Genomic DNA, 20,830 nt, shown 5'->3' with positions numbered 1-20,830 from the left:
TTTGGCGAAATTCAATAAAGCTGATTCCACTGCATAAGGTCAGCAATTTACTTCTAAAAAATGATATGATTGCAACTTTTAATATAACCCATGTATTTGCTGCAAGATGCTCTAGAAGATTGTGTAATGTAACCACCCGACCTCTCCACAGGAGCAGAGATCACCCCATTTACCCTTTATTGTCTTGCTAAAAGCAATGCACATTTGCACGGTATGACAAAGTCAACAGCTTTTACTTCAGAGAGCCTCAGATTTCATTCAGAATGAATTCTCTGCTCTCCTCCTAGGGGAGTGGAGTCTCACCCGGACTAGGTTCCATCAGAAAGAATAAAAAGAATGAACCAAAACCTAAATTTCCCTTTTGGCAAAGGAAAGAAGGATTGCACTCCACATTAAAATTAAGAGGGAAGAGTGTGGAGCAGAAAAGCAAACAGTAGGATTTCATGTTCATGGGCACCCAAGACAGTTTTAAACAGAGTAGAAATGTTGTCTACGAGAACCTAGAGAATTATCTCATCCAGGAACTTATTTTATCTTTCCTAGCAGGAAAGTATCATTAGGTCTGAGATGGATTTCAGCAGAAGAGCAACACAGATTATCCTAATTACACTCCTTGTTTTAGCCTCAAGAGAGAAGCCTGTCTCTTTAGACTTAGAACACCAGGTTCATTCACAGAGCAGATCAGGAACTGAATTCCTTTACTCCAGGAAGACTCTGGGGAAACCCTGGGCTGGATGACCATGAAGAGCAAATTCCTTCTATCACAAAAATATTTTTATACAAACGTACATAGATTTCTTCAACTGTCTGAAGGTGAAGCTTGCTTCAAAGGTCAAAGCTGCAGGGCTGGATTAGGATTGCACGCAATCTGCCTGAGCCTTGACATTCTGACATTCTAAAGTTTGCAGCTCTCCCCTCCCATACACAGCTGACGGAAGTGAATCTTCAGCCTCTCTGCAAGTGTGGCTTTTACTGCAGCAAGCAACTTCAAAAATCACATGCTGCAGCACCAAGAACTCTGAACCAAGCATATCAAAGCGGTTTACAAACATAACTAACACAAATCTTACTAAGTCAATAATGCAGAAGTGGAAATTAACCCCATTTTACAGATAGGCAAGCGGAGAACAAGTAACTCACCCAAAGCCAAGCAAGCAGTCGTATCTCAGATCTCCAATGCCTGCTTTTAAATTGTAACTACAGAAGTGACTCTCGTTTGGCACTCTGCATTTACTTTCACTTGAAAATGTGATAAATAAACTATTAAATTTACAAGTCAAACACTAAGGCTAATAATTTCAAGACTCAGAATATAACTGACTATTTTAGCATTGTCTTCTAGAATAGATATCAACTCACTCTGCTGCAATCATATTGGTTTTTCAATGCTATCAAGAATGGAAATATTATTTTGACAGTAAACAAGGCAGATATGACTCAAAACACACTCAGTGAGCAATAGGAGTTAATTTTGCAAGGCCATTTTTAACGGCTCTTTTACATTACATAGTTACTGTCAGAGAGCCAAGTGGAGAGACATCATTAAACCCATGACATTCCAATTATTTGTTAAAATTAAGCTTACAACCAATATTTTGTAGCATGCATAACTTCCTGGGCACCAAACCGGTCTATTCCAATTTATCAATAATTTTCAAGCTAGAAAAACATGGCAATGGTGATTCTGGACTCTTCACTGAAATCATGAGGAATTTCTGTGGCCCAACAGAAATAGGAGATGTAGCAGACTGTTTATCAAATACACTCTAAATTTATCACCTCTCTTGTTCTGTGGAGTATAGACCTAAATGGTTCAAGATCACTGTATGTTGCACTTCATGTGAGAGAGGAAGGATTTTTACTGTAACATTATGGTATCTATTATATTATTCTATCAACCTATTTTATTATCACTTAGAATATTAAAGACTCCAGTCTAATCAATACAAAGTGATCTGACAGGTCTGTAATAGCTCATTTTTTAAAAAGTCTGCAATTTTTAATGTTAATCCCTATTTAACATAGAAACAAATTTCCAAATCTCAGCATTTCCATGGGATAGAGATGTATCGTTCAACCTAGTTTCTAGATACCACTGAGCTACAAAACCCAACTGTTATAAAAGAATGAAATGTACACTGAGAACAGTGTTCTTTTAAAATAACAAACCCACTTGTAAGTAACTATAGTTTCCATCACACACATTTTTATTAATAATATGGCTATTAAAAACATTAAAAGGTAGGACAAATCCTGCATCCCATGGCTAGTTATGCCTTAACTCATGTCAGGTGTTTTTCTGCACTCTTGTGAATCACTACTGACTGGGACAAGGGTCAAAGATGAGATTTGAACTGATTGCTCCATGTGGATAGGGACTAAATAGATTACTGTTCCCAAACTTCCTTCCAAATCTTAAGGAATGATAGTGAAGGTATTCTATCAAGTATGAAGATTTTCTTCTTAAAACCCTGACAACTCCAAAGAATAGCCATTTCTGATTCCCCAGGATGTCCTAAGGTTGATCAGTTTATGACATTTTGTTAGCCCTCATGCTGCAGGTCTCTTCTTGGCAAAGAAGCCAAGAAAATCTGTGAAGTTCATGACAAGTTCAGATGTCTCAAACAGTGGTAAAATTGATGGGGGAAAAGAGTCAGCATGATGAATAGGCTGGTACTGAACAGCAAGTGACAGATATGCAGACGGAAGACTGGCAGGACGGGGAGACATCTCCTTTGCAGTAGATGGATAGAGACTCTCAATCATTTTCAGGAAGAAAAAAGAAGGCAACTAATGCAAAATACAGAATTGTGGGACTAATTTCTGGATCATGAGCACATCTATTCTTCTGGATTATGAGACTCCAGCAGTGGAAATCTTCCCTGTATATTGAACATTATCAGCACTGGGCAAACACAGCAGAGTGCCAAAACCAATGTGAGTACTGATAATGTTGATTCAGACAGGAACTGTTGGGAGTTTGTTAGCAATGAAAGCATTCATTTTCTCACTCTTCATTCTTCAGATCCCTAGTAAGTTCCTTGGGAAACAACCAGATTTCCCCATTTATGCAGGGTTGTATTGCCTCAAAGCTTGGATGGGAGGGACCTAAAGAACAAACTGGTTGCATGAACAGATGTAGAACATATTTTTCTTTAATCTAAGCAAAATATTATAAGGCACGTTAGCTGTCTTTCAAAGTCATAAAGCGAGGTCTAAGCATCTTTAGTAATTAAATATCCCATAGTGCTTTTCAAGAATCTTAGTACATTTTTTACTCGGTAATTACATTCTCTATCCCTAAAGCTCCCTTCTGCAAGATCACTTAGATAAAGTATTCTTCATTTCTCTCTCCTAAAAACCACGTAGTGATGTTAAGCAGCTGCTGTGCTGTACCTCAGAGGTGGATGCTTTTTAGTGGAAAGCACAGTAAGATCTAGATAAGCTTATACCCACCATCAAACATGCTCCATGCAAAAAGCTGCAAAGTTTCAATGGTTCATGGGTACAATGTGCTCCAAGAACCTCAGATGAAAAGCATTATGAAAATGCACAATGCATTGACTTCCGTTTAACCTGTACAGTCATTTCTGTAAATCTACACAAGCTGTTAGACTTACTTTCTGCTACTTAAGCACCTGTTGCAAGCGTCATAATAATCAGAAAGCACAACCTCCCTGATTCTACCTATGGTAGTGAACTTGCTCTCATTGCGTGTTAATTTCTTCTACATGCTGAATTCTTGCAAATATATTTTTGCAAAAATTTTTGTTATCGGTATCTGAATTCCAGGTCTCATTGTAGCTTTGCAAGTGCAAGTGATGATGTCTGTGAAGGCCTTGGCACAAAACACTTATTAGACAGCTAGAGAACAAGTTATCCGATCTGCAAGCACAAAACAGGACGAGCGCTCGCTCACACAATCACTTGTGCAGTGAAGTTAAATCTTCACTCCTCCTCTCCACCATTTCTTAAATCCACATCTTGTCAGCAAATATGAAGAGAAGGACAAGTCATCTAGCATTCCTTGAATAGTCTACACTTACGGTCTAATCACACATTCTTCTATCAAACATGGGCATTTGTAGGAAAGCATAAGGCTTGGAGGGCCATAACAGTTTAGCCCAAATGGGTATTTTGACAGCACAGGTTACTAACTGTATTTTTTTCGTACGAGTTGTCACTGGACTCTATTGGCTTGCATTGTATTTTCTTCTCAAAAAAAAAAAAGCTTTGTAAAAACTGTTCGAGCTTCACTGAGACATGTTAAAGAATTAATTACAAAGTAAAGATGAAGGAGAAAATTAATTTCGGAAACACAAGAGGTTACTTTTCTTTTCCTCCCTTTTCTGGAAGTGGGGGAGGAAAGGCAGTTATTTTCATCTTCATGCTGGGGGCAGGAGTTGGGAGCCGTCCAGTCGATAACCTGGCCATCAGAACAAGGTTTGTAATTAAAAGGTCAGTGACCTGGAAAGCTAGGGCCTCACTCTCAGGGCTTCTCAGTAATGACGGCGCTATTAAATTAAGACTGTTATGAAATCAATGCTAAAAAAGCTTTCATGGTAACGAGATTCCATTCAAGGACATGCAAACTGCCTCATGAAATGGACTTAAATTATAAAAAAGAAAAGTAATAAAAGAGGGTTAAATTGAAATCTGCTGAAGAATTTACTTTCTTTAAAGCCCTCCAGCAGTGGGCCGTGCCCCCTTCTCTCAGGTCCTTGAGGTAATCCACTTGGGTTTCTTTGGCAAAGGAGAAAAGGCAGGGTTTCAACTTCCAAGAATGCTGACTACAGAAATAGTAAGAAAATTAAGTCAGTTTTCTACTGGAGATTCTGGGGCTGACAGCATTTGTTTCCAGGGAATCAAGTGTCTTTGAGTTCTGACTGGGAAGGGGCATGTACAATTAAATAATTTATTAATTTCTTCAGAAATCACCACTGGCATCTTGACAAAATCTTCTGGAACTCTGATGCATTGCACAAAACTATAAGACCTACAGGAAAACCTTGTGTAGTAACTCGCTTCCTATCAGGCAAAGTAATGAAACAGATTAGTGGATACAACATGTAAAAGGGCAACGTTTCCAGCATCCTCCAACTCATCTCACTAAGCAAAAGTGCAACTGCTTTTAGAAGCACGTAGCCCATTATGTTACATACATATACAAAAGACCAATCCAGGCAGCATATCTTCTGAAGGCTGTCCAACCTTCTGGGTGGACATTTTCCCAATATAACTCAACAATTATACATTTACTTGCCCTAATGCACTTCTGTTCTCCCATCACTATAATTTCTGAGCTCGTCATATGCTTTTGTCTGTTCCCACAATCCCACTCTGGGAAGGCATTACTGTACTCCTTTTACAGATGAAGAGAACAAGCAACAAGAAAAAAGTTCTTCATCCATGATTACATAATAGGTCTGTAAACTGACAGTTTTTCCCTTCCCTGCCCCAAAAGACTAGCACCCTGAAAAACACAGCTCCACATTTATAGTGCACTTCCACCCCCTTTCTCTGTCTTGCCAGAAGTTACAGATTCAGAGTAGACAAAATTAACAAGCCACATGAGTTACCGGATGGGTAACTGAGCAGTACAGGACATCTGAGGCACAACAGTTAGATGACAGACACATTTCCACAAGGGTTTAAACCCCACATGCTGTCTAATTACTCCCAAGGCGCCGCTGATTCTGTGGCATGTCATCAGCAGAATCAACGAGTTGGACAAAAAACAAACAGCATCTTTTTTTCCTTTCTTTTCTTTCAGATACTCTGAGGGGAAACAGCTGTTTTTCCCTTCATCTGAAGAAGTTCATGATAAAAAGGAGGAAATGTCATAAATTACACAAAATGCCAGTGTAAGCTTCAAAGAAAATGATAAATGATTCTAATAACTTCATGTTTCTCATTAATGCCTCTGTATTTGGGAGTTTAAAAGTGCTTAAGACAACAGAGAAATCTCATCCAACTTTTGAAAGACCTTTTACAAATCCAGGACACCCTCACTCTCCCAATTGTCAGCAACACTATCATCCCATGTTCAGGAGAGAGCAGTTCAGCAAAGGCCTGACCTGCAAGTAATAAGGAAAGCCTACTTTCAGCCTCTGCAGCTACTGTTTCACAAGAAACCAAACCCAGTCCAGCTGATGATCCTGCAGAAAATTTCATTTCTCGCTGCACTGAAATTTATTAAACAAAATCAAGTTTCTATATTAAATATGAAATAATATTAAAAGGAAATAAAATTTGATTGCCCTTTTTTAGGAAGGAGATGCTTACAAAAAAGAAGAAAAATTATAATTCAAGGCAGAACCATCTCCACATGTCTCACAAGTGAAATTTCTTAAGCAAAGTCGGGATTGCAGGACCTGAAGCTCACCCACAGCTAACGCTCCAGTCCTGTCCCTGTAGCTGGGATAATGGGAGGCTCCTGCAGGGACAGGGCACCTGGTTCTTGCCCTCTGCATTCACAGACAGAAGTTGATCCAGCCACAATCCTCTCCTGTATGGTTTAACAAAAGTAACTACAAAAGACAAGTTCGTACATGGTGTTCAACTATCTCTAGATATGAAAACTTCCCTCCACTCAAATTCTTCTGGGGTCCATAAAAAGATTTTCTACTGCAATTTCTGCTTGAAGAAACATAAATCAGAATAACTGTGGCAAAAACACAAGAGTTCCTCTGCAGTATTACCTACAAAGATAACTTTAAGAGACTCCTGTAACTGAAATGATTTCTCTACAGAAAATGCTTTTTTGACTGGCAGTGAGGACTTCTCTACCAGACAGCCTAACTGTCTGCAAACTGGGGATAGACATTACCATTGGGATGATGACTGTGTATCAGAGAACAGGGGGAATAGCCTACCAAACAGTGTAATCCCTCATTTACTCAGGAGTAAACGAGTCACCACATCTACATTTCAAGAATAATTGCCTCCATCTGGTAGAGCATGTAGGTACCATGACAGTACGTACCTTCTGCTCTCGAGGTCATGAACAGAGGTCATGTTGAAAGCTCAATGTTCAGATTCCATATGGACATATTTCCAGTGACTGCCGGGTACAGGCACTACCGGACCCTACTCCTTCCTATCTCCTACTGTTAAGTTTTCAAACAAACAATTAGCACAAAGGGAAGGAGGGCTAATTAACAAACAGGAACAAACAAACAGCTCTACCAAACCATTTCTGCTCTTTAGTAATTATTAGCCAAGTAATTCATAAGAAGTATTAGTCAGGCCACAGTTTCTCTGTGCCTCCATCTCCCCACCCTTCCTCTTCTCCCAGTCAGGGATTTATTAAAATTAAACAGATTAGATGGAGCTCCTGATACTAAAAACTGTTCAGCGAAGCCTGCGGTGGGGAAGTGCAGAGCAAACACCAGAGACATTTGTCTCTAAATTGCTCTAAATACCTTCTGCAAATGAAATTCTAACCCAGCTGCGTTGAGAGAGAAAATGAGGAATAACTGGTCATTGTCAGCACAGAAGAAGATCAGGCAGTTATAATATTGCACGATATACTGGGGGCTAAGGATCTCTCGGCAACAATAGATTTTGTATCAGGTTACCCCGGGTAATCAGCACAGCTTTTAGGCTCAGCTTTCCCTTGCTTCATTGCTTCGATGATAGAGTTGAAATCCCCAAGCTTTTATGATTAATTACTCCCCGTAGGTCCACATATTTCAAGGAAAAACTCATGGAGCACAGTGGCCAACGGGCTCCAAATTTTAATGCCATCCTGATGGCAGAGCAGGGCAAGCAGCATACCTATGTGATTGGAATGTTCTCTAACTGGCACTAGGACAAGCAGTGAGAGGATCACACTCAAAACGATCCATGAACTACTTGTCATGACATCATTGCTAAAACACAAGACTGACATTCCCTTCTAGGTCCTTTGCTATTCAAGATGACCAAAGTGGTGCATATACTTGAACTCTCCATCTCATGACATCAGGTCTCAAGCATCTCAATAAACAGTTCATGACCCCAAACAGAATAATATATATTGCATAGGCTTCCCTGCTTTTCAAAAGGGAAGATCTTTAGCTGTAGAATTTGATGTACCCTGAAGTACTTATGACTTCAGTGTATAAGTGGGTCACTCCCCTCTGAAGTTTGGAGTTTGTATTTTCAGTATCATTCCAAATGCTTAAAGTGCACCACAGTGCACGTAATTAACTCCAAGGTAAGATTGTCCTTATTATTTAAATCTTGTGGTACGGATCTAAGCAATGTGGTCCCAGAAGGGTAACATAACATGGAGCGAACTTCACCTGAAATGAACTGTAAGTTGCAAACTAAAAACTTTAGAAAGAAAAAAAATAATAACAAAAGATAGTTCCGCTGTGAGTCAGAAAGTAAAATAAATTCTCAGTAGGCAATGGCCAAAGTATGTTCCATCTGTCTAAGACGATATAGGATTTGTCAGGATCTGTTCTACCTCTGCCATAGAAAAGGGCTAAACTCAGTCAGTAGTTTATCATTTCATCCTGAAAGTCAGATTGACCCCAAGCTTGACCTTAACCTGACCTTGTTTACTTTCACCAAGTCCTTTGCCCTTCATTCCTCTCTCTGGCTCTCTTCGGAAACATTCGACCTTTTCACCTAGAAGTTGGTCATTCTAAAGCCAATGTCACTAAGGTTAGAACTGACCAACTAGTCCACAACTCTAAACTGTCTTCATTGCAGAAAAATCTGATAATAGTTAACCCAAAAACTTCCAATGTGTCTTCTGCATTCTACAATTCCACATCTGGTGCCAATATTGTTCTAGTCAGTTTGGAAGAAAAGAGACTGAACAAATTTTAAATCTTCTTTTTTTGAGACAGACTACTAGCTTTGTCCCTAACATCTAATTTTCCGTAGCAATACATTTTGGCTTCACACTAATTCAGGCTCCTTTATTATCACTGAGACCACAAATTTAAGACTTCATACCTTTCTTCTTCAGAAATGCTCTTTTGGTTGCAGGAGGACTTTGGCGAACCCGTGGATTCTGTAAAAACTTCACTGCTGTCACAATCTGATATGGGTAGAAGGATTGGAGAAACAAAAGAGAGAAAAGATACAAGTTAGGAATGCTCAAATTCCTATTTCACATTATGCATTCTGTACTGCAAAGTAAGGCATCGCATCCAACACATGGAGATGGTCTGGAGCTGACACCAATCCAACTTTCAGAAACAGTTCAATGAGCATCGGAGTTTGTGGCTTAACTCTAATCAGACAGCACAATTACTGTATTTCAACCTAGAAGTTTCTTGTAGAATTACTCTTGGAGCAGCTCAACCTGTACAAAAATTCCATTAAGAATTTCTTAGGGGTTTCTATCATTTATATTGTGAGCTTCTTACCTAGGTTGGCTCCTGTAGCTGAGGGCAACCTTGAGACAACACATATGATCTGTAACAGTAGGCTTACCAGTAAGAATGCTTCCTGTCTATCTCACTTAAAGCTGCATGAAATTCTAAGAGTTTAAGGCATTTTTTACCATCATTCTAACTTACTGAAAGCAATAAATAAACCTCAGCTTGTCATGACTGGAAAAGAAACAACTTCACGTGTTTTGGATCACATAAGAAAAAAATCCAAAAAGTCGCTTTTCGTGACATAAACGGACAGGCAAGTAGTTAAATTTTGTTCCACACTGGCAGAAATCACATTAGACATTCCTTTTGTCTAAAGAGTGACTTCTACATGCTTCTTTAAGGTGACAGAGCACTTAGACCACTTATTCATACAAAGGGTAAAGTATGGGATAATACTCCATGGCATCAACAACAATGGCACTATTTTTTCACATTTCCATTTAGTGCCAATGAAAGGTATTAGATTTTTCCTTCACGTGGTAGGTCAACTTTCCACATACTCTCCGATACTATCACACACATTATTGCGCTAGTGATTCACTTTACTTTGATACAAAGACATCTGTTCTGACTGTGGCATCAGAGGCAATGATGTGCCTGAAATTAACAGCACTTAGGAGACGGACACATCCATGTGAACTAGTGGAAGTGATTCCTTCCTTCCTTTAGAGCTAGAAATAACCAAGCATACGTGTGGAAGAGGTTTTTTCTCCCCAGGCAGTGGCATAAACCTGCTTTTAAAATGGTGGCGTATGCTAGACCTACGGTAGGTAGGTCTTGAAGAGTTTATTGTAAAATACAGTTTCTGGAATTCAGTTCCAAAAAGGTTTTCAAAACTTTTCACAGCAGAAAAAGAAGTGAAAAAAATAGCGTCACTACTGAAATCACTAAGTTTCACTTTGTGTTTGAATCAAACCCTTCGAATATGCATTTCTGGTCAGAGAGCAAAGTTCTGATGGGTTTAATGGCACTTTCAATGTACTCCTCAGTGCATTCCATCAATGTTTTTTTTCTTTTAAATTGCATCTCTTATTTCTTTAAATACATTAATCAGGCTAGTGTAGGCAAAACGGATCCATTGGACAATGCAATAAACATGAATTATCATCTATCCAACACGCATAATGGCTTAAAAATACATAATAGCAGGTGTAGTTTAAATGATTAGTTATTACACCTGTGGTGGGTCTGATTCAATTGGGGAAAATCATCTTTAATAGGTTAAAAGGTTTAGATCACCAGGCTTCCCTTAAAGTGGCTGTAGAGAGGGTATGATGGAGTACGCTGTCATTACTAATTCATTTAAGAAAAACATGGGGGATACAGCAAAGAACAGCATAAACGAGCGAATCCAATTTAAACATCAGGTAAAGCAGAAAACACCTTTTAAAAAAGCATGATAAATGAATTTGGAAGAGAGATGAAATTGACATATTTATTTTAACGGGAATTTGACAAAGTCCCAGCACACTTCAAAGTTGGGAAGATAAAATGGAGGGAGTATTTTTAATTCTTTTCCTTTTCTTACCTTCCTTAACTTTTTTTCCTTAAGTTTACATTCAGTAATTTTGAACCATAAAATACTACAGCAAAATACCCCCCATAAAGTACACTTCGGTTTCATTTATGTGCACTTGATCTGTCTCCAGCCGAAATGCAGGTGACAGGCAAATCACAGATTTAAACTGTGCTGATATTGCGATGCCAGATGCAGAAATATAAAGCGCCCAAACTAATAACCTTAAGATAATATGCTGAATAAGAAAGACGCCCAAATGAGCAGACCAACAGATATGTGAACATATCAAACCCACTTTCCTTCTAACAGTAATTACTTGTTTGTTTCTTCAGAAACTCCTCGACACTCCCTCCCCGCTTTTAGTGAGCTGGAGGCACGGAGGCAAACGGCCTGCAGACCTGAAATTCTGCAAGCTCTCCTATTTAATTATCAGGTTTTAAGCATTAAAAACCCTGTAAGAAATATGCAGTATTTTTCATCGTGCTCTTTAGCTTACAACCATGTGAACATTTTATTGATTCTAACCCTTTATTAAAACTTATTTTTGCCTTGTAAAAATGTAAACATTTCAGTAGTAAATTTCACTCCAAAATAAACTTCTATTTTATCTCTCCCCTGCATCACTTCCTCCATTATTCACAACGTTTTTAATCTTAAAACAAAATAAAATTAGAAGCAACAACAAACCTCATAAAAAAGAAACCTGGACATGTATTCTTTCCCCCAGTAACCCCATGTTTCTCATATTTCTGTTTGCATTTACCTCTGAACATTCCTCCTATAGGCTGAGCTGAAACTTCAATTTTATAATTCATTTTGCATACATGAGCAACTTAGGAAGCAATTTTGGCCGTGTCAAGATGCCGATATTTTCACCAAACATACATAAGAACTTTCCTACCTTCTATGGATCATTTTCTTTGCACAAACAAGGGCAACTGCAGTCCATAATTTAAACAACACAAAAAGGAGGAGGAAAATGAGAAGACTTTGCAGTCCTGAGTATAGCCAAAAAAATCATGCAGCAAATAGCACTCTGACTCAGCTGGTAACACTGTTCCATACTATTTCTGTATCATTTGTAACACTTCTCCACATTTTTACAGTATTAGGCCATTGCCAAATAATGTGCATTGTATCACTACTCTGATTCTCAGATTGCCAGCACACACTGGCCAGCAAACTAGCTTTATCTAGCAGATCAGGTATGTATTTCTCTTCCTGAAAGACAGTTTATTTGGCTTTTAAAAGCAAGTCAGCTCCATAAACCCGCTATCCCAGCACCACTTCTCCTGCAGTGATGTGATACGCAAAGACGCATTTCCTACTGGGTGGTGGTGGGTGGAATCCTGCAGCAGGTCTTGTCCTACAGTTTGATTTTCTAATTAGAAGATAAATGTAACGATTCATGGATTATATTTGAGTCTGGCCAAATTACATAAATTCAGGCCAAATATTCTGCTTCAATGTCAAAGATATAAAACGGAGACAGGAACTTTATTGCAGATGTTGTGGGAGTGCAGCAGGCTGGCAAAATTCTGGGCCAAAGCACAGCACTTGGATGTTATAGCTAAGGTCCCTCATTCCTAATTTCCCTCCCTTTTCTGTTAATGGGGAAGGTAAAACCAGCCTTATTTCTTATTGTGCTCAAAGCTGCAGGGTTTCCAATGAAGCAATCTAAGCTACTTTATCAGCTAACTAGCATTAGAAGAATAAAGCATGAAATTTAACATACTGTGGCAAATGGCTACTCTCTACCATCTAAAAAAAAAAAAAAAAACAGAAACAAAACAAAACCAAAAAAATCCCCAAATCCAATCAATCAACAAAAATGTAAAAGAAAATCACCTTCATTAATAAAAGTTTGGTAGGATTCAGTAACAGAGTTTCACATGGAAAAAGGAATCAAAAGCCACCAGGAGCCCAGCCTGTAAGGGCTCTAATAGATATCCTAATACCGGGAACCCTCTGTAGGTTATTACTAAACAGCATTTGTTGATAGACTGAGACTTTGAGATGACCTGTGATGTAAAGGTTGGGTCTGAATTATACGTTGCAAGGGATGGTATTTTGTCTTTCTGAGTGGATCTGTATCTGTTTAAATGCAACTCTTCTTTTCATTAAGCAGAGGTGGCACAGGCCATGAACTATGCACAGACAGTTTACATTACATGTGCGGAAGCAATCAACACTGGCAATATACATGACGTATGTAAAAGAAGTTGGAATTAATTTTTTTCCAGTGTATTAAAAAATAATAATATGGCAGTATCAACAAACACTCAACCTATTTCAGCCAGAGCAGAAGGCCACAGCTATAGGGCAAATGGAACTGATCAATATATTAGCCTACAGCAACACCCCCTCAGTGTACAGCTGTGTGTTTGCAAGGCTCAGAAGATTAAATTGTCTGTGAAAGGTTTCTGCACTCCTACTCTAAAGGAGACACCCAGAATCCTGTTAACAAGCACCAGGCTAAAGCCAACTTACGTTTTAACAAGGGCTGACTTAAAAGCCTGGCACTGCAATGAACAAGAAAACCCCCTTCAAACAGAAATGCTGCATTTTAGTAAGAAATCAGTGCTCTGCCAGGACTAACTTGACAAATACGGTTACCGGTGGCACACGGAAATAGTTGCAAAGCAGCTGTTAATCAGGGAAACACATCATAGAATGCTGATGCTAGCACTCATGAAAAAATGCAAGGGGCTAATTATGAAGCCATATATCTCACTAAAGAGACACCGTTCCTTGAGATTCCAGGCAGGGCTCTCGGAGTCGGGGTCCTGGGACACTACACACACAATGTCCTCGCTCTCACACAAGCTTCCTTCTCCCGGGACAAACCTTTCCCAATTCAGTGTTCTGGGTCCCAGAATTCCTGTGAAATTCATATTTCACAGAAGCTACTTGATATTTCTATAGAAATTATCTGCAGGTTGGTCAGGAGAGAGAAAACACTTTAAAGCTCCTATGATTTCACTGAAATTTATATAAAACCTTACCAAAGCCCAGGAATTGTTTCTGTTGTGAGAGAACCTAGAAACCTACAAAGTTTGGCAGATCTCGAAGTCATACAGAGAAAAGTTTACAAACACAAGAACAATAAAAAACCCCTCATGTAAAACAGAGCAAAGAAAAAAAAATACAATTTAAAGCAAGATTCACAGGAGTCAGAAAATGAGAAAAGAACAAAGGCAAGGAAGAAACAAGGTTCAAACCATATCTGAGATTAAGAACCCAGAACTAAAAGAATACAGACTAGTAACCAAAAGAAGGGCAATAAAAGCTAAAAAGGAAAAACCCCGAGGTGCCCGGAAACTCAGGACAGCGGAGAGTTCTACGGATGAAATCTAACTCCAAATCATCAACATCGCAGCAACCAGACCAAAGGTGAGGAAACAACTTCCAGCCCTGCATTTATGGCGCGGTTGTCACGCACACTTGACCGAACCCGGCTGCTGAAGGCGGGCAGGGCCGGGGGCAGGTGCGCTTGGGATCCGCGCTCCGCGGAGAGGCAGCGGGGCCGGGAAGGGGCCTCAGGCGGGCGGCGGCGCGGAGCCAGCGCGCCCCCTAGCGCGGGGAGGCGGGCGGGCTGAGGGGGCTCCGCGCTGAGGGGCTGAGCGGGCCCGGCGCTGGGGCGGCCCCGCGGAGAGGGGCTGAGCGGGTCCCGCGGTGAGGGGCAGGCTTCACCCGCCGGCGAAGCCCAAATTAAGTGTTTTCACTCAGTGGAAATGAAATGTTTTGCAAGATGAAACAGAAAGAAAATTGAGGTTTTAGGTAATTACTAGTTGGCATTTACATATCACAGGCTGGTTCAACACCTATTCATTTTCCTCTTTTATTTTCAATTTTTTAAAATTGCTCATTAAAATGAACACATGACAGGGACGGGGGGAAAAATTACTCTTCCTCTTTTTCCTGAGGACTACAAAATCCAGATCTACTTTAAATACATTTATCTATAATTATCACATACAAAAAAGCCTTACTTAATTTACATTAATAGGGTGACCAAAAAAAAAAAATTTTTTTGATAAAAGCCAGAGAAAATCCCAGCTGCGCTGTCTCCGTGTCATCTTGTTGTGCCTACCCTGTCCCAGGAGGGACCCGGACACTGCCGGTCCTGCCTGTGCCGGAGGAGCAGAAATGAGAAGCCGGCAGCCCCTTGGGCACTGGATGCTGTCCCGCTCCCCCAGTGTCACCCACCAGGGGAACCACAGAGGTGGGCTCTCAGCTATTTCCTTCCCCCTCAGCACAATTCCCCCCTCATTTCTTCTGCTGTTCTCACTCCACGTAGTCCCTATTCTCAACTTCTTTGTTCCAGGAGCCCCTTCACACTCCTCCAGCTGTTCAGAGCGCCCGACCTTCTCCACCTTCTTTATTCCCCCACACCAGCCTTTCCTCACCCAGCCTTCCCGGGATCCTGCAGCTCCGGCCACACTCAGAGTCTCCCTTAGCTCCGTGGCCTCTCCATTCAGATTCCCATTGTTCAGTTAAATAAATACTTCCTATGCAAAGCCCTTAATTTTCCTGCGCCCTTCAGCTTTTTTTAATTTTAACTTTGTGAAAATCTTATTTAACCCCACAACGCATTCTAGGATACAATTTGTATGAAAAATGCTATATAAAATAAAGTTTTATTGTGTCATATGTTACGGACATAAAACATCCCTGATAGAAGTGTACAGGAGCTGACATGATAGACTAATATATTTTAAGGTCTATTGTGTAAATATGTATTTAGGGAATTCTAAAGCATGGTATTATTGACCCAAGTCTCTCTTAAAACACATTGATATATGGAGTAAAAGCCCTTATGAAAAGTAGCAACTTCGTCTGTGTAGTAGTCACCTTTCAAAGTGAAATATCTCTGCCATCTTCAGTTTTTTCTGATTCGATTTAAAACATAGTGGACATCTTGACAAAATTCCTCTTTTCTAAGAGGAGTAACATTCAAGTAATGCTTAAATGCATAAAACTAAAGAGAACAAGAAACTTTTACACATGCTTTAAAAGAAACTATTTTTATGCAGAGAGAAAATGTGCTATTTTTTTTTTAATTTCAGAAAGAAATACACCTCCAAATGAGACTTCCCAAGATCAGGTTTAACACAGCACAAACTGTTACGGGAAGGTGATAAATGCTGGAAAAACATCTTAGAAGAAATATGAGCAGAACAGCAAACTAAATGTATTAAACTGATCATGCGGTCACAATAAATTATAACCAATCGGTAGCATGAACCTTTTTTCTAGAGTTCAAATATTTTAACTTTTTATTGAAAATAAAAGACATAATCTCACTTTCAGAGGAAAAATAAACTTTAAAAATTCCCCTTTTGTGCTTCTGCCTCAGCTTCAGTTGCAAGCTTCCTATAATCCCCAGTACCACCAAAGAAGGTATTGCAGCAAGATGAACGGGAGGGGGTGCGGTGGGAAATAATGCTCGCAATCCAACTGGCAGCAAATTATTTGAAGTTCTGTTTACACAAAAACGGCAATAACCTCAGCGCTGAATGTACTGGATCATTGTGGATAATATATGGACTAGAAGGTCAGCCTCATGCAAGTAGGTAAGGTACCCAGCTTCCAAGAGTGGGTGAAGCCAGGGTGCCATGGTAAGGTTAACAAACTGATTCAACAGGGCTTAAGAAGAGAGAAGGTGAAAGGTCCAAACTGATTAAAGAGAATCCGATTTTTATAACTTTTCCTGATGGTACCCAATTTATACATCTTGCTTCTCCCTTCTTACAGAAGGAAACTCAGGGATCACTGAGGCTCTGTGCTGTAAAATTAATGCAAGTGTCAAGCTGTTGAGCTGAATCACTCCAAAGGAATGTAATGAGTCAGTGTCCAAGATGCTCACTACAGCAGAACTAAGATCATTCTGTGGCTTCACAGCTAAAAAAAATGCATGATACAGCTTTCAGGGGAGCGCATGGCAGCAACTCCAACTCTTACCTTTCGCACTCCTCTCTCCATATTGCCATTACCGAAGAGTTCAAAAAAACAGCTTTTGAAAGAAATCTCTTTCACCCTATAATCTTCACATGTGCAGAACGTAAGAAACAATGAAGCTGTAATTTATTACATTTCATTCTTTTAACTATAGGGCAGCCAAGGACTGCTGGAGGTTCATTCTCATGCTAGGGAGCTAGAAGATGATGTAAGGGTAGGAAGTCCGTGTCACATCTAACAATTGTGCCGGAGCACTTAAAATCGTTATTGAATGGTAAGACTCCAGTAGGCTAAATCAATCAAAGAGATGCACTAGAACAGGATCATTGTTCAGACTCACTTAGATCCTTCTAATTCCACAGTCAAGGGACTGGAAAATACTAGTAACACAATGGTTTAGATTTAGTGCAAGAGGATCGAAACTAGAACCCTTCTGTGGAAGATGCCATGAAGACATTTTAGACTGAAATGACTCAAATGGACAGGAAAAATCAGCAAGCTGTTACTCCTTGAACCTACTATTCCAAGAACACCATTTAATAGAATTCTTAGTCCATGGGAAATGGAGATTAGAAACTGAGTGTCTTCCTTGCAGCAATAAAACCCCCAACAATTAGGGGTGAACCTGGGATGGCATTATTAACTGGAAGATCTGAATGACTGAATGAATAAGAAGTTGGAGGAAACTACTTGGATCACCAGAATCTAACAAACAAAAGGTTTCATGTTGGAAACATTAAAGAAGCTGGAAATTGTGACAGCTGCACAATAAATCATGCAAACCACAGCAGTTGGGAAGTTATAGCAAAAGGAGAAGGACTTAAAACACTGGAAGACCTTCATGTAAATTTAGTATTTTACTTAGAGCTCTTTGGGACAAGAATCGTCCTTTTACTCCGTATTTGCACAGCACTTGGTGCTGGTCTGCAACTGGCCTCCTAGGCATTTATTATAACACAAATAATAATAAAGACTGAGCAGACCATGCACTTTGTTCCTGCTGTTAATTGCCCCATTAAGGGAAAAACTAAGTAAGGGGCAAGAAATCTGATTGGCCAGAGCTGCCTAGTCTATGGGGATTGCAAGTGGAATAATTTTATAGATTCGAAAGCAGCTGCGTCCCTTGTCTTTGTCCAGTTCACAACAGAAAGACACTCACATCACAGAATTTCTCCTTCCTATGTAGGAACTTGCATGAGCAGCCTCAAAAGCAACTGAGCTTCCCTGTCAACTCTAAGGATGCTTCCTCTACAACCACAGTGAGAAACACAATATAAGGGCAAACATGAGGAACATTTCCACAGTAGCTGTCTGTGCCATAAATATTCACCAAACAATGGGTCCACTTCATTTTCCCCTGGGGTTAATTTGGCATTTTTCATGGATGTTACATTCAATATTTAAAGAAACAAAGCATATAGATGTAAAGACAAATTCTGGATGCTGCTCAACCAATACAGTACCAAAAAATCACGTGTTCTGATGACCTCTCTCTTGGAACATTTGAGTAAGATCCCACCATCCTAAACTGAGTTAAAATGTCCAAGAGAATTAGTTCTATAGAAGCCTAGCTTCTACACAGAAATTTGGGTCCAAAACAAGGAAGGCTTACAAAAGCAGACAAGGTTCAAAATGGCAGTTCTACTATTTTTTGTCTCCCTTAAACCTTGGCACAGCCAGCACATGTCAGGGACTATTATAATTATACTCTTTACGTGCTGAAAAATTAATAAACAATTACTCACTTCAAGAAAAAAAAGAAAGCAGCCGTTTCCTTGATAAATGCTGCAGAAAGCATCAACAATCTCTCTGAAATCTGGGTCCACACCACAGCAAGGGATTAACACCAACGTAAGAATGGCCGCTGTTGCTACGGAGAACTGGCACAACGGAAAGCTTGAGTCTGTAACCTTGCGGTTTTCCCAAGACTCTGCACCTGATCCATAGGAGCTAAAAGGCATTTTTCTATCTTTGTAATACAAGAAAGCAAATTCAGTCTTTAATGTTGCTTTGGCCCAAGTACAGGCTGCTCAATCAATTTCTATTAAGCCACAAAGTCCAAAATTGGGGGTAAGTGTTTGAAATGCACTAGTTTCAATCCTGCTAGGCCAAAAAGGGCTTCCACACTGCCTTTGTGGCTGGAAACTAAGGGTTGCCTCTACTGTGGTAGGAAGTCAAGCTCAGCTTCCCAGGAAACCAGGAGAACGGTAAAAAATACACGCTTTCCTGAACAAATAGGTGAGACAGCAAAAGTCTGAGACCTTTATAAATTCTTACGGAAATTCATTTGCAGCCTAAATCTTGACTAAAATCTGCCATTCAATTAGTTCCTCCCTAAAATATTGGCAAGTTCTATATTAATCTCCTTGAGAATCCAGAGGGAACTCAGGTGCATTTGCACTGAAAGGCTCGCAATTTTCTTTAAAAAATTAAATAAAGTAAAATAAATTCCATATATCCCTTTTTAAGCAGACCCTTGCTACTCAGTCTTCTCCCCACCTTAAATCAATGGTAACCCAATTCAAATGCCTTACAGCTCTGTCTGAGAACTAGTGGAGAGATCAACGCTTTTTATCTTAAGGATTATGGATCGCTACTTGGCTGACTAACATACCCAGCAGCCCATTAGAAATACCACAAAGGGCACACTGTTTCTCCTTCCACCCCTCAGACTCGAGAAAGCAGCATATAAAACTTCACCCCTTCATGTTGTAGTTCTTAGCCTGCCTGCCTTGTTTCATACTCTAAACATACCAAGATTTATTAACCTTTACAGTAAAAACAAATAAAATAATGATGAAGTAAAAACACAGTGATGTAAGGGCTGCAGCTAGCACCGTTTATCTGTGGAAATCCAATTAGTGCTCAAGTGGCAGAGATACCTGGAAAAGTGCTCACAATCAAATCAAAAAATGATACAAAAACATTAACCTGATGGCTAAAAACTCCACATTTAAACATTTAAAGTAATAAAGGTGCTTTTATTGAGTATTTTCTATATTTCATTAGATCCCAAATTGACGAGGAGCCCTAGAGATGCATTTCCTGGGCTTTTGGATCCTTAGACCAAATGCTTGACTTTGTTGTTGTTGTTATAAAACAAAAAAAAGAAAGAGTGTTTCTTGCAAATAGCAAACTTCTTTCTGCAGCAGCAACTACAGCAACAATCACATATGCAGGAAATGCTGAGAAGCCTATGAAGATATTCTTAGATCTGACACATTAGTTCCGTACTCACCATGACGTGAGCAGAAATGTTGTTTGAATTACTTCTGCATGTAAGAATATCTGGATTTACCTCTATTGTTGTGCTCTACCAGAAATTCTTCTCTCAAAGCCATTGTCTCATGTCCCTTGACTGGGAAAGTGACCATATCAATGAGACAGTTGCTAGAAAGACAAGTACCCACTGTACATCTTGACGGGCTCAGAAAAGAAGATAGGTACTGAATAAATCATGAGATTAGTCAGGCCCCTACCAGCAGGGCCCTCAGATTAGGTCTGCTTACAAGACTTACAGAAAAAGCACGAAGTACAATGTCCCCACTTTATCCTCCTGAATACTTTGACTCTGCTGCTTTTTGTCAGCATTAAATTCACTTAAATGTATTAAAAGAGGAATCAGGAGAGAGTCACTGTCAATGAAGAGAAGACAAAACTTCTGAGTAACAATTTTTTTCATCTCTCTAAAACCACAGAACAAGAGACAACCATACTTCATAAGTTCGCAAACATCTAATAGAACTTTACCCATTGGTTTGCTTCTAGCAAAATGTTGCCCTTGCTTCCGGTATCAGTTTATGTGTGCTGTGCTTAAGCTTTACACAGAGGAGCTGAATATACGCATTCAGAACAGACTGCATTACATCCAAAATAAAATGCACTTAAATTCCATTCCAAGATGAATTAACTGAGTTAAAAGAAGTGAATTTCCTTAACTATATATTTATATTTCAGAAAGAATTTG

At 39.5% G+C, this 20,830-nt stretch overlaps 1 protein-coding gene across 1 annotated transcript in view; it reads right to left on the bottom strand.

The window, feature by feature from the left end:
* The window catches only part of PEX14 (peroxisomal biogenesis factor 14), a 70,598-nt gene that overhangs the window by 31,513 nt on the left and 18,255 nt on the right, over positions 1 to 20,830 (bottom strand). Inside the window, exon 2 of the mRNA XM_014941344.1 lies at positions 8,953 to 9,037. Coding sequence (XP_014796830.1) covers positions 8,953 to 9,037 — 85 coding nt within the window. The remainder of the gene's footprint in view (positions 1 to 8,952; positions 9,038 to 20,830) is intronic.

This window comes from Calidris pugnax, unplaced genomic scaffold (genome assembly GCF_001431845.1).
Source record: "Calidris pugnax isolate Ruff unplaced genomic scaffold, ASM143184v1 scaffold82, whole genome shotgun sequence".
NCBI classification, from domain to species: domain Eukaryota; kingdom Metazoa; phylum Chordata; class Aves; order Charadriiformes; family Scolopacidae; genus Calidris; species Calidris pugnax.
Note: the sequence above shows the minus strand (reverse complement) of the source record. Positions and strands in the feature narration are given on the sequence as shown.